This window comes from Sphaeramia orbicularis, chromosome 24 (assembly GCF_902148855.1).
Source record: "Sphaeramia orbicularis chromosome 24, fSphaOr1.1, whole genome shotgun sequence".
Classification (NCBI taxonomy): Eukaryota; Metazoa; Chordata; class Actinopteri; order Kurtiformes; family Apogonidae; genus Sphaeramia; species Sphaeramia orbicularis.
The window spans coordinates 42,020,583-42,044,199 of NC_043979.1; the positions used below are offsets into that span (position 1 = coordinate 42,020,583).

The 23,617-nt window shown below is 36.8% G+C and overlaps 1 protein-coding gene across 1 annotated transcript; it reads right to left on the reverse strand.

The window, feature by feature from the left end:
- Nucleotides 1-184: 184 nt before the first annotated feature.
- Nucleotides 185-20,904, reverse strand: parp1 (poly (ADP-ribose) polymerase 1). The gene is made up of 23 exons (XM_030128887.1): nucleotides 20,665-20,904; nucleotides 19,660-19,825; nucleotides 19,425-19,540; nucleotides 18,034-18,248; nucleotides 12,227-12,317; nucleotides 12,025-12,141; nucleotides 11,739-11,915; nucleotides 10,724-10,886; nucleotides 9,639-9,779; nucleotides 9,288-9,527; nucleotides 8,220-8,285; nucleotides 7,966-8,098; nucleotides 7,566-7,761; nucleotides 7,352-7,480; nucleotides 6,432-6,515; nucleotides 6,096-6,218; nucleotides 5,717-5,845; nucleotides 4,531-4,629; nucleotides 4,283-4,435; nucleotides 4,046-4,173; nucleotides 3,859-3,920; nucleotides 2,235-2,349; nucleotides 185-999 (listed from the first exon to the last, which is right to left on the reverse strand). Exons 1-23 carry the CDS (start codon nucleotides 20,785-20,787, stop codon nucleotides 918-920), a joined length of 3,048 nt encoding a protein of 1,015 aa, XP_029984747.1. The 5' UTR covers nucleotides 20,788-20,904; the 3' UTR covers nucleotides 185-917.
- Between the last annotated feature and the right edge of the window lie 2,713 nt (nucleotides 20,905-23,617).

Here is a 23,617-nt window from a genome sequence, read left to right on the forward strand (position 1 = left end):
TTCTGACATTGACACCTTAATGTGACCTTTGGCCTGTTGAAAAGCTGACAGGGCAAAAGGATATATCCCTTAGAGTAAGTAAAGTATCACCTTTCTCTTAGGTGCTGTCAAATAAATAAACCAAATGCAGTATACCAGATTAATTGGTGAAAAAAAAAAACACACACACACAAGCATGTTTTTCCAGAGCACTCACTGTTTTATTTTGTCTGAGGTAAGCAGGGAAAAAAAAAACTATGAAAACTGCGTGCCCTTTTGTTGCATCTTTTACAGAGTCCTAATAAACACTAACAATTTTTTTGGCTTTTCTTTTTTTAATTTTCTTTTCAAGGAAGACAGCTTGAGACAAACAACAAAATAAGTATATACAGGTCAAACCACATACAGTATTTGAACCCAACAGTCTACGAAGTGTTCACTTTAGTGGCTATTCCGCTGGGAATCAAAGGAAAATATGACAGTTTTCTGAATGTTTGCAGGTTTGGTAGTTCACAATACTCATTCTAAACTTGCAGTGCTATCCCTTATGAACTACAGATTTATAAAGAATAAGATCCTTAAATTCAAGGTAACCACTTGTAAAAACAGAAAACATTTTCTGATTTTTTTTTTTTTTAAACCAAAACATTTTTACCTTGTATTAATTATATTTTAATGTCCATACTGAGTTGTGGTTTCTGTTTCAGTCTTAGAATAGATCTGGTGAAGGTATTTAAGTACCTAATACAACACTACTGAAGGCTAGTACACCTGATGAAAAGCAATAAAGTGACTAGAGAAGATTTCCATAGACCATCGTAAAGCATGGTACAGCATCACTCCTTTCCTAAGCATCTTCTGTTGCAGAGAATAAGCCCAGACATTTGGAGGCAACAGTGGTCTTGATTTTCACTCTAGAGGGTTTGGACACAACCCTCTTACCACAAGGACGTCTGGTAGTTAAACTTGATCTTCAGGAGATACTTCAGGTTCACCTGCGCTACGTCATACACAATGTATCTGGAGGAGCAGTGGTTAAGATAAACAGAGGTCATATAATTGCAATTCAAACAAAATGGGAAGCATTTTAAATAATCTACAGATTTGGGAATAAAAATATTCAGATAATATAGTATAAAAGACTTGAGCTAGGACAAAAAATTATATTACAAACGCTTAAAAACAAGATAGTTCATAGCGGCATAATTTCCTGTTTCGGTCTCACATGATTTCTTCACTCTCTAATTCATTCCAATGGGAGAAGTTATTCAAAGATTTTGACCAATTCTTTCTCTCTAAAGCCTCCCCAATAATTTTTTAAAATTTTACTTATTTTGCACACAACAAGAAATTAAACATCAGCAAAGGACAAACAAAGAAACAAATTGTGCAGGTGAGATCAGAAAACCCTTTGGGGCTTATAAAATTAATCTAACCTCATTACAGCATTAGCATAAAGAAAGACAATAGTAATAAAACAATAATATACAAAGTACAACAAAAATATAAACAAAGAATAAAAGAAAAAGAGTGTGTGTAAGGGTGGTAGAAATACTGGACCCATTTTGCACAAGGCATATGTCTTGAATATTCATCATCAGGAGAAAACTGATTAGGTTTGTCTCTGTCTCACCAAATCACAGGATTTAGTAACGCAAACCTCATCTGAATGAGGTAAAAACAAGCAGGAAAATAAAACATGATTTGTAAAATAAAGTACTAAGTGTTTTTATGGCTACAGTTGCTTAGGAGACACGAAGTGAACTGTTTCATATCATTAAAGGGGTGTGCGCTGCAGCATCTTTGCATCTAAATGAATCTTTGTTCATATCAACAGCACCATAACCTGTTAAACTCTGGGCCATGCATTTCCAGTTGGAATCATTTCAACGTAACACTAAACAATGTAGCTGATAGCATTAGCTTATTTGTACAAAACTAAGTTATAATCAGAAAACAGCAAAGGCAAGATGGAATTTATAATCATTGCTTCATAATGTGACCTTTATTTTTGCTCTTCTTCGTCTTGTTCAGTGTGTTTAAGCGGTAGAAAAATAATACTTTCATTGTTCTGCTTTATTAAATTATTCATGAGACACACTGATTTCAGACTGTTAGATTGTTTTAGATTTGCCATTTTAAGTGCTTGTTTATGTGCTTGTATTAAAACATTTAATTATATGACACAACAGGAAAAATCATATTACAGTATGAACATCAAAACCAAAAGCCATGATGTTATAGTCAAAGGATACTCGTTGTACAGTAGACTCGTGTCATCAATGTTTGTGTGAACTCCTTTTCCCAAAGGCACTTGTACCCCATCTAAAGCGACAGTAGCATTTGGATCGGGTGCAGTCCTACCCAAACCTGCAAAAGAAGAGAAAAAACAAATGAATAAAGCTCTCTACACTTTATATCATGTCTATACCATAACCCTCTTTTTTACAGCCTTTAACCTCTCCATTCCCATCGGATCGTCACTGATCCAGATGCCATTCTGTATCAAATACATTAAAGTTTCTACAAGTGAAGAAGTAGGTGGCGAATACCAATACCCCCACCAGGTCGCACAACACTTTGCCCCTCCTGCTCAAAGATACCCTGCCTACCCAGGATTCATTTAGAAATTGAAATGAAAGATAATTGTAAACTAGATTAAACTAAATAACTGTCTATTTTGGGTAGTTCAGTCAAACCAATACAAGCTTAATTAATTAATTAATTGATTGATTGATTGAAATTCAGCCTTCAAACTGTGCCTCTCCTGGTGGTGAAGAACGTGTCAAATTTGAAATGAATCGGGTGAATTGTCTTCGAGAAATTGGTTGGACAAAAATCTTGGATGGATGGAATTCCTGGTATATAGATATACCAGGTATAATGAAATATAATGAAACTATATCAGGTATGAAACTAAAGACATGTATGAAGTAATGACATACTGAATGAAAGTAAAGATGTGCATGAACTAATGACATAAACCTAATTAAACATAAGACACATATAGATTCACAACATAAATTCACAAAACTCAACTTAATTAAAAATAAATAAAACTATGAACAAGTGATAACTAAATAACAGAAAACAAGTAATTTGATGCTACTTATGGTGTTTATTGAGGGAATGAGTTGACCCTAAAAATGCGGGTGAACCAGTGACACAAAATAAATTAAAGTCGTGAATGATCTAATAATGTAAAGATAAAAATATCGATGTATGAGAACTATGGGTGTAAACTAAATGAAACTAAAAGTGCATATGAACTAATTATGTTAAGTAAATTAAATAAAGATGTATACATAAAGCTTGCATGTACTACACCCAAGTAATACTTTGAGTACTCCTCAATGTACCCACTGTGTGTACTACTCCTGAATATTTCAATGCAACATACATGCATTACATTGAAATGATTCAGTTCATGTGGCATCATCAATGACATTAGTAATTAGTGACTTTGTGACATCATCAATGACTGTGTGACATCATCAACAGGGGTATAAATAGGACCCAGGTAAGGCTATTCTTTGAGCCCTCTGCTATTGGCTGGGCACAACGGCGCCTTTCGGAGATGGTTGGTAGGGAGATGGTGACTGCCCCATGACTCAGGTTAATAGAGGCGGGCGGAGTGGTAGGGTGGAAAAAAATAAAAAAAATGTCTTAATTTTGTTTTGCCAGGTTATAAGCCTTGGAACTTGGTGTGGTAAATATATGAACATTAACACAAAGTAGGTGGGAAGGAACAGGTTAAACCATTAACCAGTAAATGGACTGTAACTACATTGTAGGGTAATTGCACATTTTTTTCCTTCTTCTTAGAACATGCTGTCTATTAATGTTAGCTGCCAACATTAAAAACACTTTATTTCTCACCTTTAACACTGTGTTTGCCTTTCGGTAGTTTTGTAATGTGGGACGCCTTCTTCAGTTCGTGCCTGAATTAAAGAAATGGAGATTTATTAATGTTGTAAACCATCCACGATATTCATTTTGACAACAGGCATGAGGAACCATTGTTATCTAAGTGTATACACGTATCCTTTAGGACGTAGACACTCACATGTTACCGAGGGCAACTTCAGCCAGCAGTAGAAGACCAACAGGGTCCGACTGAGATGTGTGACAGTAGTTGGCGCTCTTCGACACCATGTCAGCAAAGTACACACCTTTACCGAACATGTAACCAGTCTGGTAATGACAGAGGAAAACAATAGCGTTATCTGAGAGAGAACATATCATTGCATGGCTTATGGTTTGATGCATGTAAACAAACAACAAACTCAGAAACAACGCTCACCACTGGAGCCTCTGGAGGAGCGATGCGAAGACCCTGAGACAAGATACCAGCGTAGTTGGTGGTGCGTGAGCCGTGCCACAGCAGCTGCCGATTGTGGAGCTCCTCGAAGGGCCGATAACGCTGGTATTCTCCCTCTCTGTTGATTTTAAAGATCTAAAAGTGGAAAAGCATGAGGTGTGTGATATAGCACATGTGTACGAAAAAAGAATTACACAGATTTTTGTCCACTTTCCATTTAAACCACTTACTTCTTGTACTTCCAGTGTGTATGTGTTGTGGGTAGCAGCATGCGTGTTCTTGACGTATTGCATAATGACCTCAGCCTCGTTTGTAGCCTTGTCAACAACCTGTGAAATAATACACACATGAATACATTAATTTTCACAAACAGTACAATGCAAAAACCTAGTCCAACATTACGTTTGTTACAGTATAGATAGTTACACGATATAGTAGCCCTGTGCACGAACTAGAACAGGGCTTAAGAGACTTTTAATGACTTTAAGTATATGTTTAATTAAAAGAGATGCTTTCAACATTATCTGAAAACTAAAGATGCTATGAGCTCCCAGAAGCAATTTGGTTACTGAAATTTCTAATAAGTAAATAAACAAAATACTTTCCATATGTTTTTAAAAATTAAACTGTAATTTTCATCCTGAAATATGAGTTTATATTGGTATTTCCAATGCAACAGCACCAGACTATGGTGTAGAAAGAGACACACTCTTCGACTGTTCAGAGAAATGGCTTCATCACAACCTCACTACCTTAATGTATTTTATCAGATAAATAAAATAACTGATGATAATCTGATAATTGGTGCTATTATACATACTGTACTATGTAAAAGTCCTGTTCCTACATTAGGTTTGTTGGTTTATTAAAGTTCTAATGACCACACATATGCATTTCTCAGTCTCTGTATTATGATCTAATCTGGACATACGTACAGTAATAAAATTTTCAGCGAAAAAACAGCTTCTATAAACCAAAGTGGTAGTATTTATTCAGTGTGACCTCTGGTTGCAATTAACATGTCTTTAAGCCTTATGTTCAGACAATATGAGATTTATTGCTTTCATTTTATTATATTTTATACCAGCTTTCATAAAACACATGTCAGATGTTTCTAATCGTTTATGCTGCTTCTTGTCATGAGGTCAGAGGTCACACAAAATAGTGACATTAACCTTTACAACCCATTTAGTTACATTTTTTGTTTGTCTTTTAAGGCTGTACACATATTTCATGTGTTTTCTTGAGAATGATAAATAAATACGTATGCCCATTTCAACCCTGCAGAAAAAAAAAAAATTAAAAAAAAACCTAGAGGTGGCCTAAGACTTTTGCACTGTACCGTATATTTCCTTTTCACACACAGACAAGCCAACCTTCTGGAAAAAAATGACTATCCAGACCACCATCCCTTACCTCAATCTTGGTTTTGAGTTTCTCATAGTTGATGTCGATAGGATCATTCTCGTTGTCCTGGGCCCCTCCTCTCAACAGACTGTATGCCACTTCGATATCCAACAGGTTGTCCAACATCTGAACCTTAGCCTGGACAGTGACCACATGGATATTATTATTAACAGGTCTTTAAGCCTTTTGTTCAGACAATATGAGATTTATTGCATTCATTGTATTATATTTTATACCAGCTTTCATAAAACACGTCAGATGTTTCTAATTGTTTGTGCTGCTTCTTGTCACGAGGTCAGAGGTCACACTAAATAGTGACGTTAACCTTTATTGCACACTTGCTGGGTTTTCAGTGACTCTATAGGATAATGTGCATTTCCTTCGTTACCTGAATATAATCCAGGTTGTTAAGCAGTGGGGGTTTCTTCATTCCAAAGTCGTGGGGTATCAGAGTGTAGAAGCGATTTGAGAGATCCAGTATCTGAGCCTCAGGAACACAATCTGACACAGCCTATGACAAAGTAATAAGCAATACTAATTAATTACAAAATCAGTCATATAACATTTTACATGAGAAGGCTTTCCATATGTGCAAGCAGCCTTAAGTTTTGTCTAAACTGGACTAAAGAGAACAAATCTGTAACAGAATATGTTCAAGAGCCCTGTGAAGATGAACCATGATACAAATGATGAATATTGTTACCGTCATCGTTGAAATACTGACCTGCTGTACTTCAGTGAGCAGAGCGTAGGCACTTTGGATCTGCCTCTTACTCAGCTTTCCAAGGGGCATCTTCTGGAGATCTATCTGTAAACAGGAGGAGAAAGTGAGCCTCTAAGAAATATGGGTCCTATATTTTCTAAACATTTAATCCTCTGCTGAAAATCTCCAAGAAAGTAATAAAATGGAAACCTAATTGTCTTGGTTAAAAGAAAAACATTACTGCTTGAGCACATCATAGATTTAGACCAGGGGTGCCGAATAACTGGCCCGCTCAAGGGTCCAATCTGACCAGAGGAATGAATTTGTGAAATACCAAAATTACACTGAAGATATTAGCAATTGAGGGTGTCAGTTTATTTTTTTTTAGTTAAGGGGTCACATACAGGCCAAATCGATCTCAAGTGGGTCAGACCAGTAAAATATTATTATAATAACTTCAAATTTTTCTTTTCATTTTAGTGTAAAAAAAAAAGAAAGTTAAACTACATGAAAATGTTTATATTAACAAATTATCCCTTCACAATAAATGTGAATAACTTGAACAAATATGAATCTGAAATATCTTAAGAGAAATAAGTGCAATTTTAACTATATTCTGCCTGTTACTAAATCTTTTGTGTATTTGTAAATGTAATGTAAGTTGTAATGCACATGTGTAAATGATCGCTGAGGGACTGAGGAATAATATTGTAAAAACTGCACTTATTTTTCTTTAGATTCATGTTATTCCTATTTTTTAAGCGATACTTTGTAGATTTATTTTCATTACATTTTCATAATGTAATTTTACTTTTTTCTGTCTGGTCCAGCCTATTTGAGATTATACTGGACTTTATATGACCCCTGAACTAACATGAGTCTGATTTAGTCTAAAGACAAACTACATTTTTTTACTCTCACAGGTTTGCATATAATCTTACTTCAAATTCCACCATGGCTTTCTTCATGCTCTCAACATCAAAAATCATCTTGATGAGCTCCTGAACAGGTTTGCCCAGTTTAGACTTTGTACCAGCAGTAGCCGTCAGCCTCTTCACTGCTTCCTCATCCTGTTGATGGACAGCAACAAAAGCCAGTCAGACACACAAACTGAAACATCTTTCCCTTCTGAATTTCTGCTTGTGTTGTGCGTACCTGTCCGTAATCGATCTCCAGAGGGTAGAACTTGTTGGGATACTTAGTGAAGTTAGTGGACCCCCAATTGTTGCCCGTCTTTTCCTTGTACACGCCAAGGAAATTGTCCATGGCGGAGTTCTTGTCGTGGAACTTGTCGAGTTTGTTACCTCCAATGGTGGTTCCCACTCTGCCCCATGATCTGAACACCCAGTATCTGGTGGTGGAGACAGCAGGACCAGATGATAATCTTCATATCTGATGGTTTTTAACTGACCTTTACCACCTTTCATTATTTCTTTGAACACATTGTACAAAATAATTTTATCAGAATCAGAATACCAGGTGAAATTATTGTATGTTACAGTTGCTCCGTGCAAGTATTATTAAAGTAGCAGGAAAGTTTCTTAGCATTACTGACCGTTTCTGTACATCATCCTCCAGCAGCTGCAGTTTGTAGTAAGAGTTCGTTCCTCTGACAATGTCCACAAGACCCAAAGTTGCGCTGTACATCTTCCCACTCTGCTCCAAAACATGAGCGCTGTTTTCCAAACCTAACATATTAACATGGTCAGAAGAAGAAGAAACCAAAAATACAAGAGAACTTAGCACACATGCAACTCAAATAAAGTGCCTGGTGTCTGTATATAACAAATGATGTAAATGGAAACTTACCTGAGTCTGGATCCACAGCAGCTCCTCCTTTGACTGTTAGTTTCATCTTCTTGGCTTTGCTTCCACCTGCAATAAAACAGTACATATTTTAGTAGAGACTAAGGTTTTAGAATGAGAGAAAAGTCTTAAGGCACCATTAGGTTTGCTGTTTTCGCAATGCTATAATGACCATATTTATGCATTTCTCAGTCTGTATCAACATACAGTCGCGGAAAAAATTATTAGACTATCAAAATTCATCAAAAACAATGGTTATGCAATCAAGTTCTAACTCTTGTGTGTATATGCGACTAAAACAAACAGAAAAGAAAACATGGAATGCCTAAAAGCACTGTTTTTGGCAGTACAATGCCATAGATATTGATGTAAGAACTGAAGTGATTTTGGTTATTATCAAGAAAACCATGGAAAATGGATAGATATCAGCTCTTACATTAAACTCTTATGAGCAATTTTTGTTGTTATCATTATATTTGTCCATACAAATGTGCCTTTAGTTATACCAGGCATTAAAATGAACAAGAATTTGAAGAAAACAATGGTGGGCTAATAATTTTTTCTGTGACTGTACATACAACTGTAACATACAGGAAATATGCAGTAAAAAATAAAGAAAAAATATGATTATAGAAGCGGATGATATGGATGTTCTGCACAGAGATGCAGAATAAAAGACATCTCAAATCTGAGGAAAAACCTTGGGATGTTCTGAGGGAATGTTGGTAAAATATACCACAAGATGATTTAGGAAAATGTCCAGAGTCGATGCAAAAGAGCTCACCATGTACAACATCCAAGCAGAGGCCACACTAAATACTGAATTTACCAGTAGATACCATTTATGTCTGATTTTTTTTTTTTTTGTATTTCAATATTATGTACATATTTACTACATTTTCATGTTTTTCCTCTTAAATAAACTGATAAATAAAGATCTAAACTCATTCAAACCCTGAAAAGGACAAAGCTAGAGTTGACCTTGGACTTCTGCACATACTATATGTTGATGTAAACAGTAGGATTCTTGTGCACAAACATCCACGTAAAACAGAAATATCCAGTCTTCACCTTCCTCTTCTTTTACTCTTCCTGTGCTCTTGGTAGCCGACGCTCCAGATTTGGAGGCCGCAGACGGAGCCTGAGCCTCAACTTTGACCTCGGCACCCCAGGGTGAAATGGCGTGGAGGGACACCAGTTCCTGGAGGGCTTTGCCTGACGACTTTATATCTGTGAGAAAGTCCTCAGACACCACGCGTACGCCAGCGTCCCGCGCTTCCTCCATTTTCTTGCTCATCTTCTCCACTTCCTCTGTGAAAACATATCAGAGATGTGACATTATAGACCAAAAATCAGACAGATTTCCGGCTGATTCAGCACAACCCGCTGTATCAATTCTCCTTTTATAAATTGGTCACTCACTCTTAGTGCTCAGGCAGAGAGAGGCTTTGGTGGCTGTACCAGTTATTTTTCCACCCAGCTCCTCCACCGCAACCTTTAGATCATCCTTGTTCTTGCTCAACTTTCCAACAGCCAACAGCTTCATACCAGTAAGAGGTTTGTCTATGGCACAAACACAAATTCAGGTTATAAAGCCATTTTTCAGTCACATTAATAATAATGGATTGGATTTCTATAGCACTTTTCAAGGCACCCAAACGCTTTACATTATTGATCCTATTCATTCACAATAGTTATAATACCTTATCCTCTTGAGACCAAGCAATGCATTTTTGTCCTCTGCAGGGGACAAGAGTTCCACAGCTTTACTTAAAAAAAAAAAAAAAAGAAAAACAACACTGTCCACTGCAAAGAACATTTCGTAAATCAGGGTTCCAACAGGTTTCTACAAGTTAAATTTAAGTCTTTTTAAGACTACTTAGCACAAAATTTAATGCCCATTTCACAGTCATACTGGTAAAAATGTGTGAGTCATAGAATTTAGGAAAACTTGTGTCAACCCAGTTGAGAAAGGTCATTTCTCCAACCAGGCACTCTTAAATTTGTACTTCCCCACGCTTACTTTTCACTTCTTCAAAGTTAGTGAAAATTGGCTCCCAATTTCAATATAAATTGTCGGGTTGGAACGGGTGGAATTGAGTTGACTAACGTTACTTTCTTTGCAGCTCGGACATTTCCCAGACACATTTAAATGCAATACAGAGAACAAGTTCATGGTATTATAACTTAAGACCTACCATACCAAAAGTAATACCTTTTGAAGACTTTTTTTAAGGTACTAAAGGCAGATTTGTAAATTCAAGACTTTTAAGACCCCGCAGGTACCCTGTAAATAAATAAATGTATCTGAAAAAGCTGTTGCATTCTGCTGTTTCCAATCAAGACAATTATGTAATGTAAAAAAGCCAAAACCTTTACTTTCCTAGGTCTCAGGAGGATATGGATGTCTGCAAATGATTTAAACCACTGTTTTATTACTGTCATCAACTGACTTAATGTGTTCCGTAATGATATAAAATCCACATATGGCTGTAGGTTTCTCTAACCTGCAGGAGCTCCCTCTGACATGGGCAGAGGGGGGGCGCTGGATGCACTCGCCCGGGGTTCAGACTTGGCTGTGGTCAGCGTTTGGGGAGGGGCCTCCTTGGGGTACATCCTGTCTTGTCTCTTGAACTTGAATTTTTTCAGGAATGGAACTTCGTGGAACTCCTAAAATGATGTAGAAATTTGTTTGTGTCCTATACTCAGCTGCTCTTTTTAGGGAATCTTAACAGCACAGTGATGGCAACGACACTTGTTGATTTGAGGCACAATGCCAAACACTTTTACCATTTACATGACCGTAAAAATCCGATAACTGGGAATGATCAGATAATTGTAATGATCTGATCTGAAATGTTCACACGCGATAATTGAAAAACCCTGTTAGATGTTTCCGTCCATTATCGGATGTCTTTCAGTTTATGTACTTATGTAGTGAAGCTAAACATAAAGTTCCTGTTATTGTCGTCCGCTCATGTTTGACTACATAACTTCTGCTTTCTACGATTTAATTGTTTTTACACATGTGCAGGTGTAAAAGAGCAAAATAAATCAGATTTACAGGCATACACGCATGAAGACATCAGAATATTGGGGAGAAATCAAGGCGTGTTAATCCGATTTCTCAATCAGATTACAGCAGTAATCTGACAAACCATATCATATTATGCTCAGTGTTGTAGTGTGAGTGTAAACGGGCTCACTGACTGAAACGCTGAATCACTTACCTATGAATTACTACATGGTATTACACGTGGTACATAATGCCCTGCAAAAAATACAACTACTGGTTTTGCTGTAATATTTAAAACATAAATATATACATATTTAAAAAAAAAAAAAAAAAAAGGTCCTTTAGTGCATTTTTATTGTTGTATTCTATTTTTTAATGTCAAATGTCAAATGCTGTTGCTCCGCTGCAATTTCCCAGATTCCCTGTAAAGTACATCTATCTACCTATCTATTTATCTGCAGAAAATTAATACTGGTTTAAGTGAGAGGAAATGTTATGAGCAGTACCTTAGGGATGACCCAGTCTTTGCGGACTGGTGTTGTGGTTTTGAACACACACTTGGTCCACGCTGAGATGTCCCCTGAGCAGTAATAGGCATCACCTTTGAACACCAGTTGGCCGTGACACTCCTTACAAGCCTCAAGTGCACCGAAGGCCATGCCGTCAGCCAGGCTGTCGACCACCTATCAGCACAAAAATAACACACAGCCATGTCAGAACCAACAGGAGCAGCAGTATACACGGTTGGTTTTTAACATCAACACAAAATGAAACAAGAGGAGGCCGCCTTACATTAGACTCTCCAGATGGAACCTCCTGGCCATTTGCGATCAGCAGTTCCTTCATATCGTTGGTTGAACAATACTTCCTCAGCTTGTCCTTAATTCCCCAAATCAACTGGCTTTGGTTCTGTAGATGCACACGAGACACATACAGCATTGTTTTCAGATAAACATAATGTCATGTTCATTTTAAATCGGAAGTAAAAAAGTACCTTCAACTGCTCATCTAGCTTTTTCTTCTCATCTTCTTCCTCTTTCTTTTGTTTCTTAGATACTCCATCCAGCTCATCAGTTTTCCGCTTTCTGAAAAGCAAAGTGATGAATAGGTCTTCAAACTTTTGTTTACTTTATTAACCTTTAGATGTAGAAGTGGGTCAAAAAGGACCTGGTGAGGTTGTTTTTTTTTGCAATAGCTTTGTAATGAAAAGCTGATAATATTTCATATTCCTGGTATTCCCCAAAAGACATGTTATTGACATCATGTCACTTACATTTTTTATTTTACGTTTTAAAGATTTTTTGAAATTGTAGTTTTTGTATTACTACTCCAACCTTCCATGCATTGATCAGAATGACCCACATTCATTTTCAACAGAATTTCATCTGAACCTTTGATTCATTCTGCATTCATTCATTCATTCATTCAACAGCAGAACCAAAGGACTCACTCACTCACAAAACAGACATTGTTCTATTGCTATTATATACAATATACTTTGCTTTTTCAAGTTACAAATATTTTTAAAACATTTTAAAATTGTTAAAAAAGTTGAAAAAAATTTTTTTTTTTTTAAATATTTCAAACATGAAATCATTCTTTTGGGGACTAAAATATAATAGAAATGATTATTTTTTACATGACAAAATGATAAAAGTGGCATAAAAACCCATTTATGGAAGAGTGGAGGGTCCAAACACTGGTGCATCTAAGGGTTAAACATCCAGGATGGAAAAAACATGAACATATACACATAAACTTCCTAAATGAGACCAAAAGGGACACAAGCCAATAATAAGGACAAAGTCTTAACAAGCCCGAGTCCGACACCTTAATCCATTAAGCGGGTCATTAAAGCTCAATCAGTTAATGACACAAACACAAACTTGCTTGTACATGTCACCAGTCCCTAGTGGGTTAGTATCACCCATTCTGCCGTGACAGGAAAAATTCATCAACCTCCCTCCTGTGACATTTTCACTGCTGCAAACACGCTCTGAGACATTCATAGGCTTTGAACTGGACACATGTGGACCCTCAGTGTGAAGTCACAGTGTAAAGAAAAACAAAACAAGGCTTATGAGACTGGAAACTGACATCAAGAGGAAGAAGGGGATTTCTATAAAACAGCATCCTTTAGTTTTAAAGCAGGTGTATGAGGATGGCTGCTGTCATGATCATACCACGGACATGATGACACTTTAATCGAGTAGATTCTCACTGCTAGAGGAAGGTGAGTTACTTTACTTTTATTAGAAGTTATTTTTTCCAGTAACAATACCTATTCTTTGCATTTAATTTAAATTAAAGCCCTGTTCTCACTAAACTGATATACAGGGTTCATTCACATTTTTCAAGGTCAAATTCAAGCACTTTTAAGGGTCATTTTCAAATTTTTCCAGCACAGCACCTAAACAATGGAATAAAATACATATCTACACAAATACATTTAGTCATGATTTTTTTTTTCAGTTTTTATCACAATGTACATTGTATTTTATGCTATATACATCTAAAATTATGTTTCATAATAGCGAAAACTTTAGAAATTTAAAGGAGAACATAAAGTTTTATCCAAAAAAAGGGAAGTCGCTTGGTGTTCTTCAGAAACACTTGCACTGAACCAAAGATTAAGATAAATATTTACCTAGAGTCGACCTGAGAACACCTACTAATGGTCTTTTTTGACATTAAGTTTTATTTCTCAAAATGTATCACCTCTCTGTAAGTAGCTTTGGCTTGGCATCTAACCTGGCAGAGTTAATATTAAAAATAAATCACATCACAAAGTTAGAATTGCAAGCACTTTCAAGCACTTAAATAGAAATTCAAGCATTTTCAAGGATTTCAGGCACCCATACAAACCCTGAATATAACCAGTGGTAATTTGTACTAATTGCGGATGTCGTCTGTGATTTTAATCCTGTGCATATTAGTGAAATTCTACTGCAAATGACCTCCAACAATTCAGCAAATGCAGAGGTCCTGCAAAAATATGAAACCTACATTTACATTTAACTACAGACAGTACTACACAAAACTTACACTGATAATAATAGTAATTTACTTGTACATATCAGACACTTCCCCATTAATAACCATCCATAAATGTGCAATAAGTCTTGAATCTGTGGCTTGTGAATGTAGAGGTCCCATGTACATCTCTGTAATCGGGTAGGATTTGCATAATTTTTTGTTACCTCTGACATTTATTCAGCCTATTTCCTGGTCAAAGATGATGGAGGCTATGCTGGTGATGATAAATCAAGGTTTTAAAAGTGTCAGAGATGCAAATCCATGAGGCTCGAGTCGCAATAATTGCAAGGATGTTCACAGAAAGAGTAAAATTCAATCTCTCGGAACAGTGCCATTTGAAAAGACGGATGGACGACACGTTGACGGCTGCAGTAGGAACATTTTTCTGTCTTTCAGCAGTTCCCTGTAAGTGGTGAGTCTGTCCTTGACATTAAATCTGGGGAATAATTTCAGTAAATTTGAGTTTAAAAAAAAAAAAAAAAAAAAAAAAAATTGATTATCTGGTGTGAATACATGGCATGAAACACAGACGTGGGGATTAATTTCCAAATCACCAGAGGTCCAAAGGTTATAGCAGCAACATGCACAAACTACAATAACAGGGCTTAAGATGAACTCTAACTCTAATTACTCTAAAGTAATTTCAGCATGTTTAACGCAGCATGCTGAAATTCCTTTAAGTATATGTTTAACTGAAAGAAAAGCTTTCAACATGATCTGCAAACTAAAGATGCAAGGAGCTCCCAGTAGCAAATTGGTAAACTGAAATTTCCAATAAGTAAATAAATAAAATAGTTGTCATGTTTTTAGAAATTAAACCTTAATTTTCATCCTGAAATATAACGTTATATTGGTATTTCCAATGCAAAAGCACAAGACTATGGTGTAGAAAGTGACACTCTTCTACCGTTCAGAGAGAAGTGGCTGCATCACAACCTAACTAACTTAATTTTATCAGATATATAAAATAACAATATTGATAATCTCATAATCGGCGCTATTATACATACAGTACTATGTAAAAGTCCTAGTCCAACGTTAGGTTTCTTGGTTTAGTAAAGTTCTAATGTCCACACATATGCATTTCTGTCTCTGTATTAAGATCCAATCTGGACATATGTGAAGTATGTACAGCAATAAAAACAAAACAAAAAAAAAGACAGCTTCTATGAACCGAAAAGGTCGTATTTAGTGTGATCTCCTCTAGTTCTTAACATGTCTTTAACCCTTTTGTTCAGATAATATGAGATTCACTGCATTAATTTTCTGATGTTTTATACCAGGTTTCTTGTCATGGGGTCAGGGGTCATATTAAATAGTAACTTTAATCTTAATTTATAACCCATTTAGTTCAGTTTTTTGTGCATCTTTTAAGGCTGTGCACAGATTTCTTGTATTTTCTTATTGTACTTGAAGAATAGAGAAAGAGAAATACAGGGTGTATCAGAAAAAAGTAGACTCTCAGAAAAAACAACAAAACAAAAAAGATATTTTGAAACTCTGGTCATATGTGTTTATTGACCATGTAATTCTCCCTTGGTTGATATCAGTGTCTTGGGTCAGTATTCATGCTTCAGCGAACAACGCTAATTTGAATTGTGAAAAACAAAAGTCTTTTGCGCATGGAAGTGTAAGGGTTAATATGAGATCTGTCGCCATGGATGACAAGTTCCATTGGCCTTTTACTTGCATGCATAAAACAGTGAAAAAAATAATTACATATTAACCCCCTACCGTCAAAAATAACAAAGCTAAAGGTGGACTAAGACTTTTGTCCAATACTGTATGATCAACATAAGGACCACACAGCAGGTAGGATACTTCTAAATGTGTTTTTTTTGTCTTTAGAACCACCATGGAAACGGGCCATGTGCCTCTGAACCTCTACTCTTTACGGAAAACAGAGAACTCGTCAGATCTGTCATCCCTACAATCTCCCTGGAACTTCACCAATTACTCTTCCTCCACTTCCCCTCCACCTGCTGTGCTGGTGGTGTCCCCTAATATGGCGTACATGGCGGCTGAGCTCATCATTGCCTTTCTCTCCACAGTTGGAAATGTACTGGTCTGTGTTGCTGTGGGCATCAACAGAAAACTACGCACGGTCACCAACTACTTCCTGGTGTCGCTTGCAGTGGCTGACATCTGTGTCGGTACGATCGCCATTCCGTGTGCCATCCTCACTGACATCGGTTTACCACATCACAACCTGCACCTGTGTCTGCTTATGTTGAGTGTGTTGATAATGTTCACCCAGAACTCCATCTTCAGCCTACTGGCAGTGGCTGTCGAGCGCTACTTGGCTATATTCATGCCCTTCCGCTACCAGATGCTGATGACGCCTCGCAACGCCGTGCTGGTGATCCTCGCTAAATGGCTGCTGGCGATTACCATCGGGCTTGTGCCGCTGATGGGCTGGCACCTGCCCCCTCCAGACTCAGGCTACTGTTTCTTCGTCTTTGTGGTGGATATGACGTACATGGTTTACTTTCATTTCTTCGCTTGTTTCCTCGTACCGTTAGTGATCATGTCTATCATTTATGCCAGAATTTTCTACACAGTCAAGCAGCAAGTGCGACGCATTGCATTTGAGCAAGGCGCCAAAGGGGAGGCACAAATGAGGGCTGCAGCGAATATTCGGCGGGAGATGAAGATGGCGGTGTCTCTCTTCCTGGTTCTCTTTCTTTTCGCAGTCTGCTGGATCCCACTCCATGTAATTAACTGTTTCTTGCTGATGTGCCCACGCTGCTATGTGCCATTTGAACTCCTGCTCACCGCCATCATCCTGTCACATGCGAACTCTGCTGTCAACCCATTTCTGTACGCGTACACAATGACCACGTTCAGAGACACGTTCAAGGCCATCTTCTTATGCTGCAGGACAGTGGGGGATAGAGAGGACGACAGAGGAGGCGTCGCTGCCCGAAACGCACACCAGAACTGAACAGATTCTAGGGATGGGAATTGATAAGAATTTAGCATTTTTAGTTCCATTATCGATATCACTTATCGATTCAATTCTCTATTGATTCTCACTGGATTAGGAAATAAACTATAGTACAAATGGCTTGAATGCATAAAGTCTTTGACATCAAATATATGCTAACATTCTGCATTCGATTTGAAATAAACTCCTAAAGGGTTCTAAAGGGGTAGTTAAAGGAGTGTGAGAACTACCTGCTGCAGCCTCATCATCATCTACATGTAATTATAGGACATAGAGATTATTCATAAACAATAGTGAAAGCATGCTGACACAAATGATGCCAACGTTAACAGTATCCATAGAACCCTGAGGAGTTTGTTAGCAACTGCGACAGAGGATGCTCTGCTGTAGGCCTCACCTCTAGAGTCACCGCCCCCATCAAAAACGATCCATTGATGCAGTTTAATTGAATGCTGTGATTAAGCATTTCTGCATGTTGGAGTTAAGTCCCTCTTTGTCGTAATGAAAGCTCTGCAACTGTTGCAAATGGCCCTCATGTTGTCTTTACTGGTGAAATACAACCAGACTTTACAGACTTTTGAACCAAAATACGGAAATGATGTTATGACGCGTTTGAGGTGATGATGTTGTGGAACCCATAAGTGGAATTGTTAAGCAAGTAGACTAACGATTCCAAGGAACTGAGCTATTAAGAACCGGCTCTCTACAAGAACCAGTTCTCGATTCTCATCTCTAACGGACTCCTGTATACCTGTGACACCACATTTCTAATGTGCGTTTAAACTAATCAACCTAAAAAAAAACCTTGTTTGGCTCACCCTTCAGATTTAACAGCAGGGAGCCTCTTCTGAAGCTCCGCCTTGTCCTCTGCCCGTAGTGCGTTGAAACCCTTCAGCTGTGCGGCATTGTATTCAGGTTTGAAGACCAGTTCTTCTCTACGACTCACAAAGCAGGCCGTGTGGTACCAGCGGTCGATCAGGCCCAGCTGAGGCTTTTCTGGGTCAATGGTTTTCTTAGATATGCGAATCTGATCCTAAGAGAAAAGCAAGAAGATGCAACAGTGACACATGATCAGATGTTCTTATCTGTGAATAAGAATAAACAAACTGACATGTATGTGAGTATGGTGAAGTAGGAAACTTAAGGAAATAAATAATTCAAATGGTTTTATGTCTGTGAAGCACTGACAGTTACTCATATTCATGGACAATTCATCAAATTATCTACTTTTAAGAGACAGTGTACTGACCATGTAAATAAATAAAGACTTAACTGTCCAAACATGCTAATATTTATTTTAGAAAGCCCGAGTACCAGTGTAATTACAGCATTTTACAGAAAGCGTTACATAGGCTTTTCTTAAGCTATTGGTTATGTTTAAGAGATTCTTCAGAGTGTCCAGACAAAAAGTGTTAATTTTAATCCATTTAAACCTGACTTTGTGTAATGTGCTGTCTTGCTGCCAGTGGCGAAATATGGTCAGGACAAACAATGAATAATCACAGCACTCAGTGAACTGTTGGTGGTTGATTTGATGTGTGGTGAGGCTGGTTTTAATAAGATGATTTGCCGACACAATTTTGGAAAATACAAAGTTATAGATCTTATATTTTGCCATGAGAGTTGTAGGTTGGTGGACAGGGAGTGTTTTACTGAAAAAAATCCTGCACAGGGTGACTAATTCAGTCAGCATTCTCTTCCTTTTCATTATTAGTCAGCTAACGTTTCTCTAGCTATATGAAGTTTAAAAAAAAAAAAAAAACGCAACCTGTGAGCTGCAGTCACATGGTGAAATGGCAATGTTTGAGCAATTTATTTTATGTGTCATTTTCTTGTGCATTGTAGGATTTTTGTCATTATAGTGTCACAGATCACTTGCCCACCTGTACATTTTGCAAAAAAAACATGTTCTTTGCTGACACTATTTTGCAAAGACACCACTACAGCATCCTCCACTTCATGCTGCCCAAGATGAGTGTGTGTTTTTTTACAACAGGTAAAACATTAACAGTGTGTAGAGTCTGTGTTCTTTATGAAACTACAACAGGCTGCAGCAGTGGAAGTAATTAATGGAACATAAGATATATGAATAGTGTTTACTTAAATGAGCAGATTGGTTTTATGGTTCAGGCCTAATTACTCCAACTATAATCACAGCACAGAGTTTTATGACAGCTTTATAAGGTGCAAATATTAAATGTACACTAACCTTTTCTATTTTCTGCTCACAGCCTTTGCATGTGCTACGGTTGGACTTTGCGTATTCCACTGCAAAGTCATTCAGTGTCTTCTCTCCTTTAGCTCCACCTTTCTGATCCCCTTTCCCTGCAACATTCAAGTCACAACAGTAATAACATAAAACATTTACTTATCATTTATGATGACAAATAGTATGCAACAATAATTTTTAGATAAAAATGAAAAGTTACTAGTCAAGCACTGACCTCCGGTTCCAGCTCCACCGCTCTCAATAGCCTTTTTGACTTTTTCCTGGTCTTCCCATCGGAGATCTGAAAACCCTGCGATATCAGCAGTGGACTGAGCTGCTGCTCGCTGCCAGAAGCAGGAAAAGTGATGCCAGTGTGGAACCTTTCCATCAAACATGGGTGACTGAGAAAGAAGACACAAAAAATGCAAGTGTATAGTGTTAACAATGAAATGTGACTTAAATATAAGACAACATTTTGAATTGTTTCAGTTACTTTTATCTCAAAAAGAAGGGTGAATGGAGAAACAAAGTGTAGCTACCCCTAGTGGGATGAATGAAGATCATCTCCCCAGTCCCCATGTGGCTCTGGTACCCTCCCACCCTCCCACTCAGTCCTACATTTCACAGCAGACACAGCACTACACGAGAAAGCACTTACACTGTTAGTAAGACAATTTCCTCACTCAGAACTATCCATAAATGTGCATTAAGTCTTGAACCCGCAGCTTGAGAAAATGCACTAAAAGTAATGATTCATTGTGTCTGGCCTTTACAGGGAGAAGTCAAGTATCTGAAAACCTGGAGCAGCTCCACTGGCCATGAATCAGGACTCAGATTTTGTTAAGTCACTTAAGGAGACAGGGCTCTTCAGTTAATGAAGTGTGCTACTGCATTCTCTGTGGGGCAGCTCCGCATTGTGCGTAATAAATAATCTGATTAAAGTTTCTGCTGGGGATGATCTTGTTGTTAGTTTTTGCACAGATGCAGGCTTTAACGTGCATTTGTGATTTGCAGTTGCAGAAGGAGGCGGCTCTTTGTGAGATTCAATGGACAATGCAGCCATTTAAATGCTAACGAGGGCCTTAACCTAACAGATTTGAAACCCCCAAAAATCGCAGCACATTTTTACCCATATTTTAACACTTAGAATATAGACTTATCCTGCTGGTTGATGTGTTAAAGCCTGTATACTGTTATGCTAGCTAGCATGTTTTCCAGCCTCCAGACGTGGCTTCGTTACCTGCACCATGATAGCCATTCTCAGCGAGTCCTTAGCGATGTTATCCTTGCATTTCTTACAAGACGCGCGGCCGCTTTTGGCATATTCCGCCTTGTACAGCTTATCCTCTTGAGACTCGGCCATACTTCTTTAATATCGCTGCAAAATTAAGCAGAACTGCGAGCGAGGGGAACTTTCTCCGGATGACGAAGAGCCACAACAATCAACGCAGTAGAAACGAAGCCCGCGTGCCAGTACGGAGCCCGGCAGCCAAGCGGCGCAGGCGCAGAGCGGTCACTCTGAGGAAGTTTCCAGACCCGAAATCAGAGCTCTGCAACAGAATTTTATTTTATTTTATTTTATTTTATTTTATTTTATTTTATTTTATTTTATTTTATTTATTTTTATTTTTATTTTTATTTTTATTTTTATTTTTATTTTTATTTTTTATTTTCATGTTATTTTAGTTCAGTTTGCTTTGTTTTATTTTATTTTTTATTTTCATGTTATTTTAGTTTAGTTTAGTGTGCTTAGTTTTATTTTATTTTCACGTTATTTTATTTTAGTTTGTTTTGTTTTATTTTTTCTATTTTATTTTATTTTATTTTATTTTCATGTTATTTTATTTTATTTTTTGAAGGGAAAAGGAGACATTAAAATACACCGAGCTAAACACAATGACAAAAACAAAGACACGAGGAAAAGAGGAAAGAGAAAAGAGGTTGCAAAACTGGCTCAACAACAAACAAATATGTCAATAATCATACTACTACATCTACTACTACTACTACTACTACTACTACTACTACTACTACTAATTATAATAATAATAATAATAATGGATTGGATTTCTATGGCACTTTTCAATCACCCAAAGCGCTTTTACATTATTGACCTATAATTCATTTACTCTCACATTCACACTTACATAATACAGTAATATTAGAAGTAGTAGTAGTAGTAGTAGTAGTAGTATTAGCAGAAGTAGAGTAGTAAAGTATCTGTCGCAGTATGTCTACACAATTCTGCATAATACTGACTGCATTTAGATGTAACAGAACAATGTTTGCCTACAGTTTTTGTATTTTATTGAGGTGGTTTCATTTAACATATATGCATTTAGAAATATAATCCACTATATGTGAAAATTAACACATAAAATAATAAACAAATTTGACACAGGATGTATTTTTAAAAAAAATTAAACTGGTGTTGATGATAGTGTATATGGGAATAATTATATGCTAGAAGACTCTAAAATCTGAGGCCGTAAATGGCTGATGTTACTTCCTGGTCACTGATGAACCAACCAGTGATTAATTTAACAGTAAAATGTGGAGGCTCATGTTCCAGCTAAAGAGTGAGTCGTCTGTAAAACACACGATCTATGTATGGGCTCCACAGAAGACCCGCGCTAGACTCAGACAGATCCAATGGAGTCCAGAGTCATGGATCAGACTGAGAGGAAGGAATCACATGGAAGGAGTGGGAAGTTTTCTAGAAGCATGGGACTGGGGTTGGGGGGGGGGCATATTAGGTCACATGAGGTCACATTAGGTCACATTAAGTCTGTAGTTACTCCCTTAGGACTTTGTTTTCACATTGAACACTTTATTTTCTGCATTAGTGTGGGTTTTTTATGCACAAATTATAGCCTTTCTATATCATTTCAGTTTGAAATATCTGTAAAAGAAAACAAAAAGCAGGAAACACATACATACAATTAAAAATATAGTAGAGAATACAGTGCCATCATATATTCTTTGTTGCTTTCAGATATGTACTCTTCTGTTGATATATGTGTTTAATTCATCTCTGCTCAGTCTACTTCACAGGTGTCAAACATACAGCCCTCCAAAGGATCCAATCGAGCCCGTGGCATGAATTTGCAAAGTGCAAAAATTACACTGATATCAAAAATCAAGGATATTGAACTCATTTTAGTTCAGTGGCCACATACAGACTAATATGACCAATAGTAAGATAATAGCATAATAACCCTTTAACAATAAAATGTGGACAAAATAAAAATTAAGTGTACTATTAACAATATTCTTCCTGTGACTAAATGTTTTCTGCATTTGTAGAACCACTCTGATCTGTAAGTTGGGTTAATAATAAGCTAAATATTGTTGAAATTTTTCATAGTTTAGTTCTAAATTCCAAACTTAAAAATGTTCATAATATTCTGCCTGTTACCAAATGTTTGTGTAACACTGTGTGTAATGTGTGCACATGTATAAATGGTAAGTTGAGGCGTAATATTGTTAAAATTTCACTTATTTTTCTTTTAAAAAATTCAAGATTAAAATATTTTAAGTAAAAAAAAAAAAAAAGGTTACTAAGTGTGATATATATGTTTCAGATATGCACTCTTCTATTGATATATGTGTCTAATTCATCTCTGCTTCAGTCCACTTCACAGGTGTCAAACATATGGCCCGTGGGCTAAAACCTGCCCTCCAAAGGATCCAATCGAGCCCGTGGCATGAATTTGCAAAGTGCAAAAATTACACTGATATTACAAATCAAGGATATTGAACTCGTTTTAGACTAATATGATCAATAGTAAGATAATAGCATAATAACCCTTTAATAACAAAATGTGGACAAAATAAAAAATTAAGTGTACTATTAACATAATTCTTCCTGTGACTAAATGTTTTCTGCATTTGGACATCCACACTGATCTGTAAGTTGGGTTAATAATAAGATGACACTAGATATTGTTGAAATTCTTCATAGTTTCGTTCCAAAATCCAAACTTAAAAATGTTAATAGTACTATGCCTGTTACCAAATGTTTGTGTAACACTGTGTGTAATGTGTCCACATGTATAAATGGTAAGTTGAGGCGTAATATTGTTAAAATTGCACTTTTTTTCCTTTAAAAAAATTCTAAATTAAAATATTTTAATTTAAAAAAAAAGGTTACTAAGTGTAATATATATGTTTTCCTAATCTGTTTTCTATCC

Bases quoted from the DNA above. Each gene is read 5' to 3' on its own strand.
- parp1 (XM_030128887.1), bottom strand. From the start codon at position 20,787: ATGGCCGAGTCTCAAGAGGATAAGCTGTACAAGGCGGAATATGCCAAA. The intron at 19,826-20,664 runs GTAACGAAGCCA...CTTCTTTCTCAG, and splicing joins GAATGGCTATCATGGTGCAG to TCACCCATGTTTGATGGAAA. The intron at 4,174-4,282 runs GTGAGCGTTGTT...TGTCATTACCAG, and splicing joins CTCCTCCAGAGGCTCCAGTG to ACTGGTTACATGTTCGGTAA.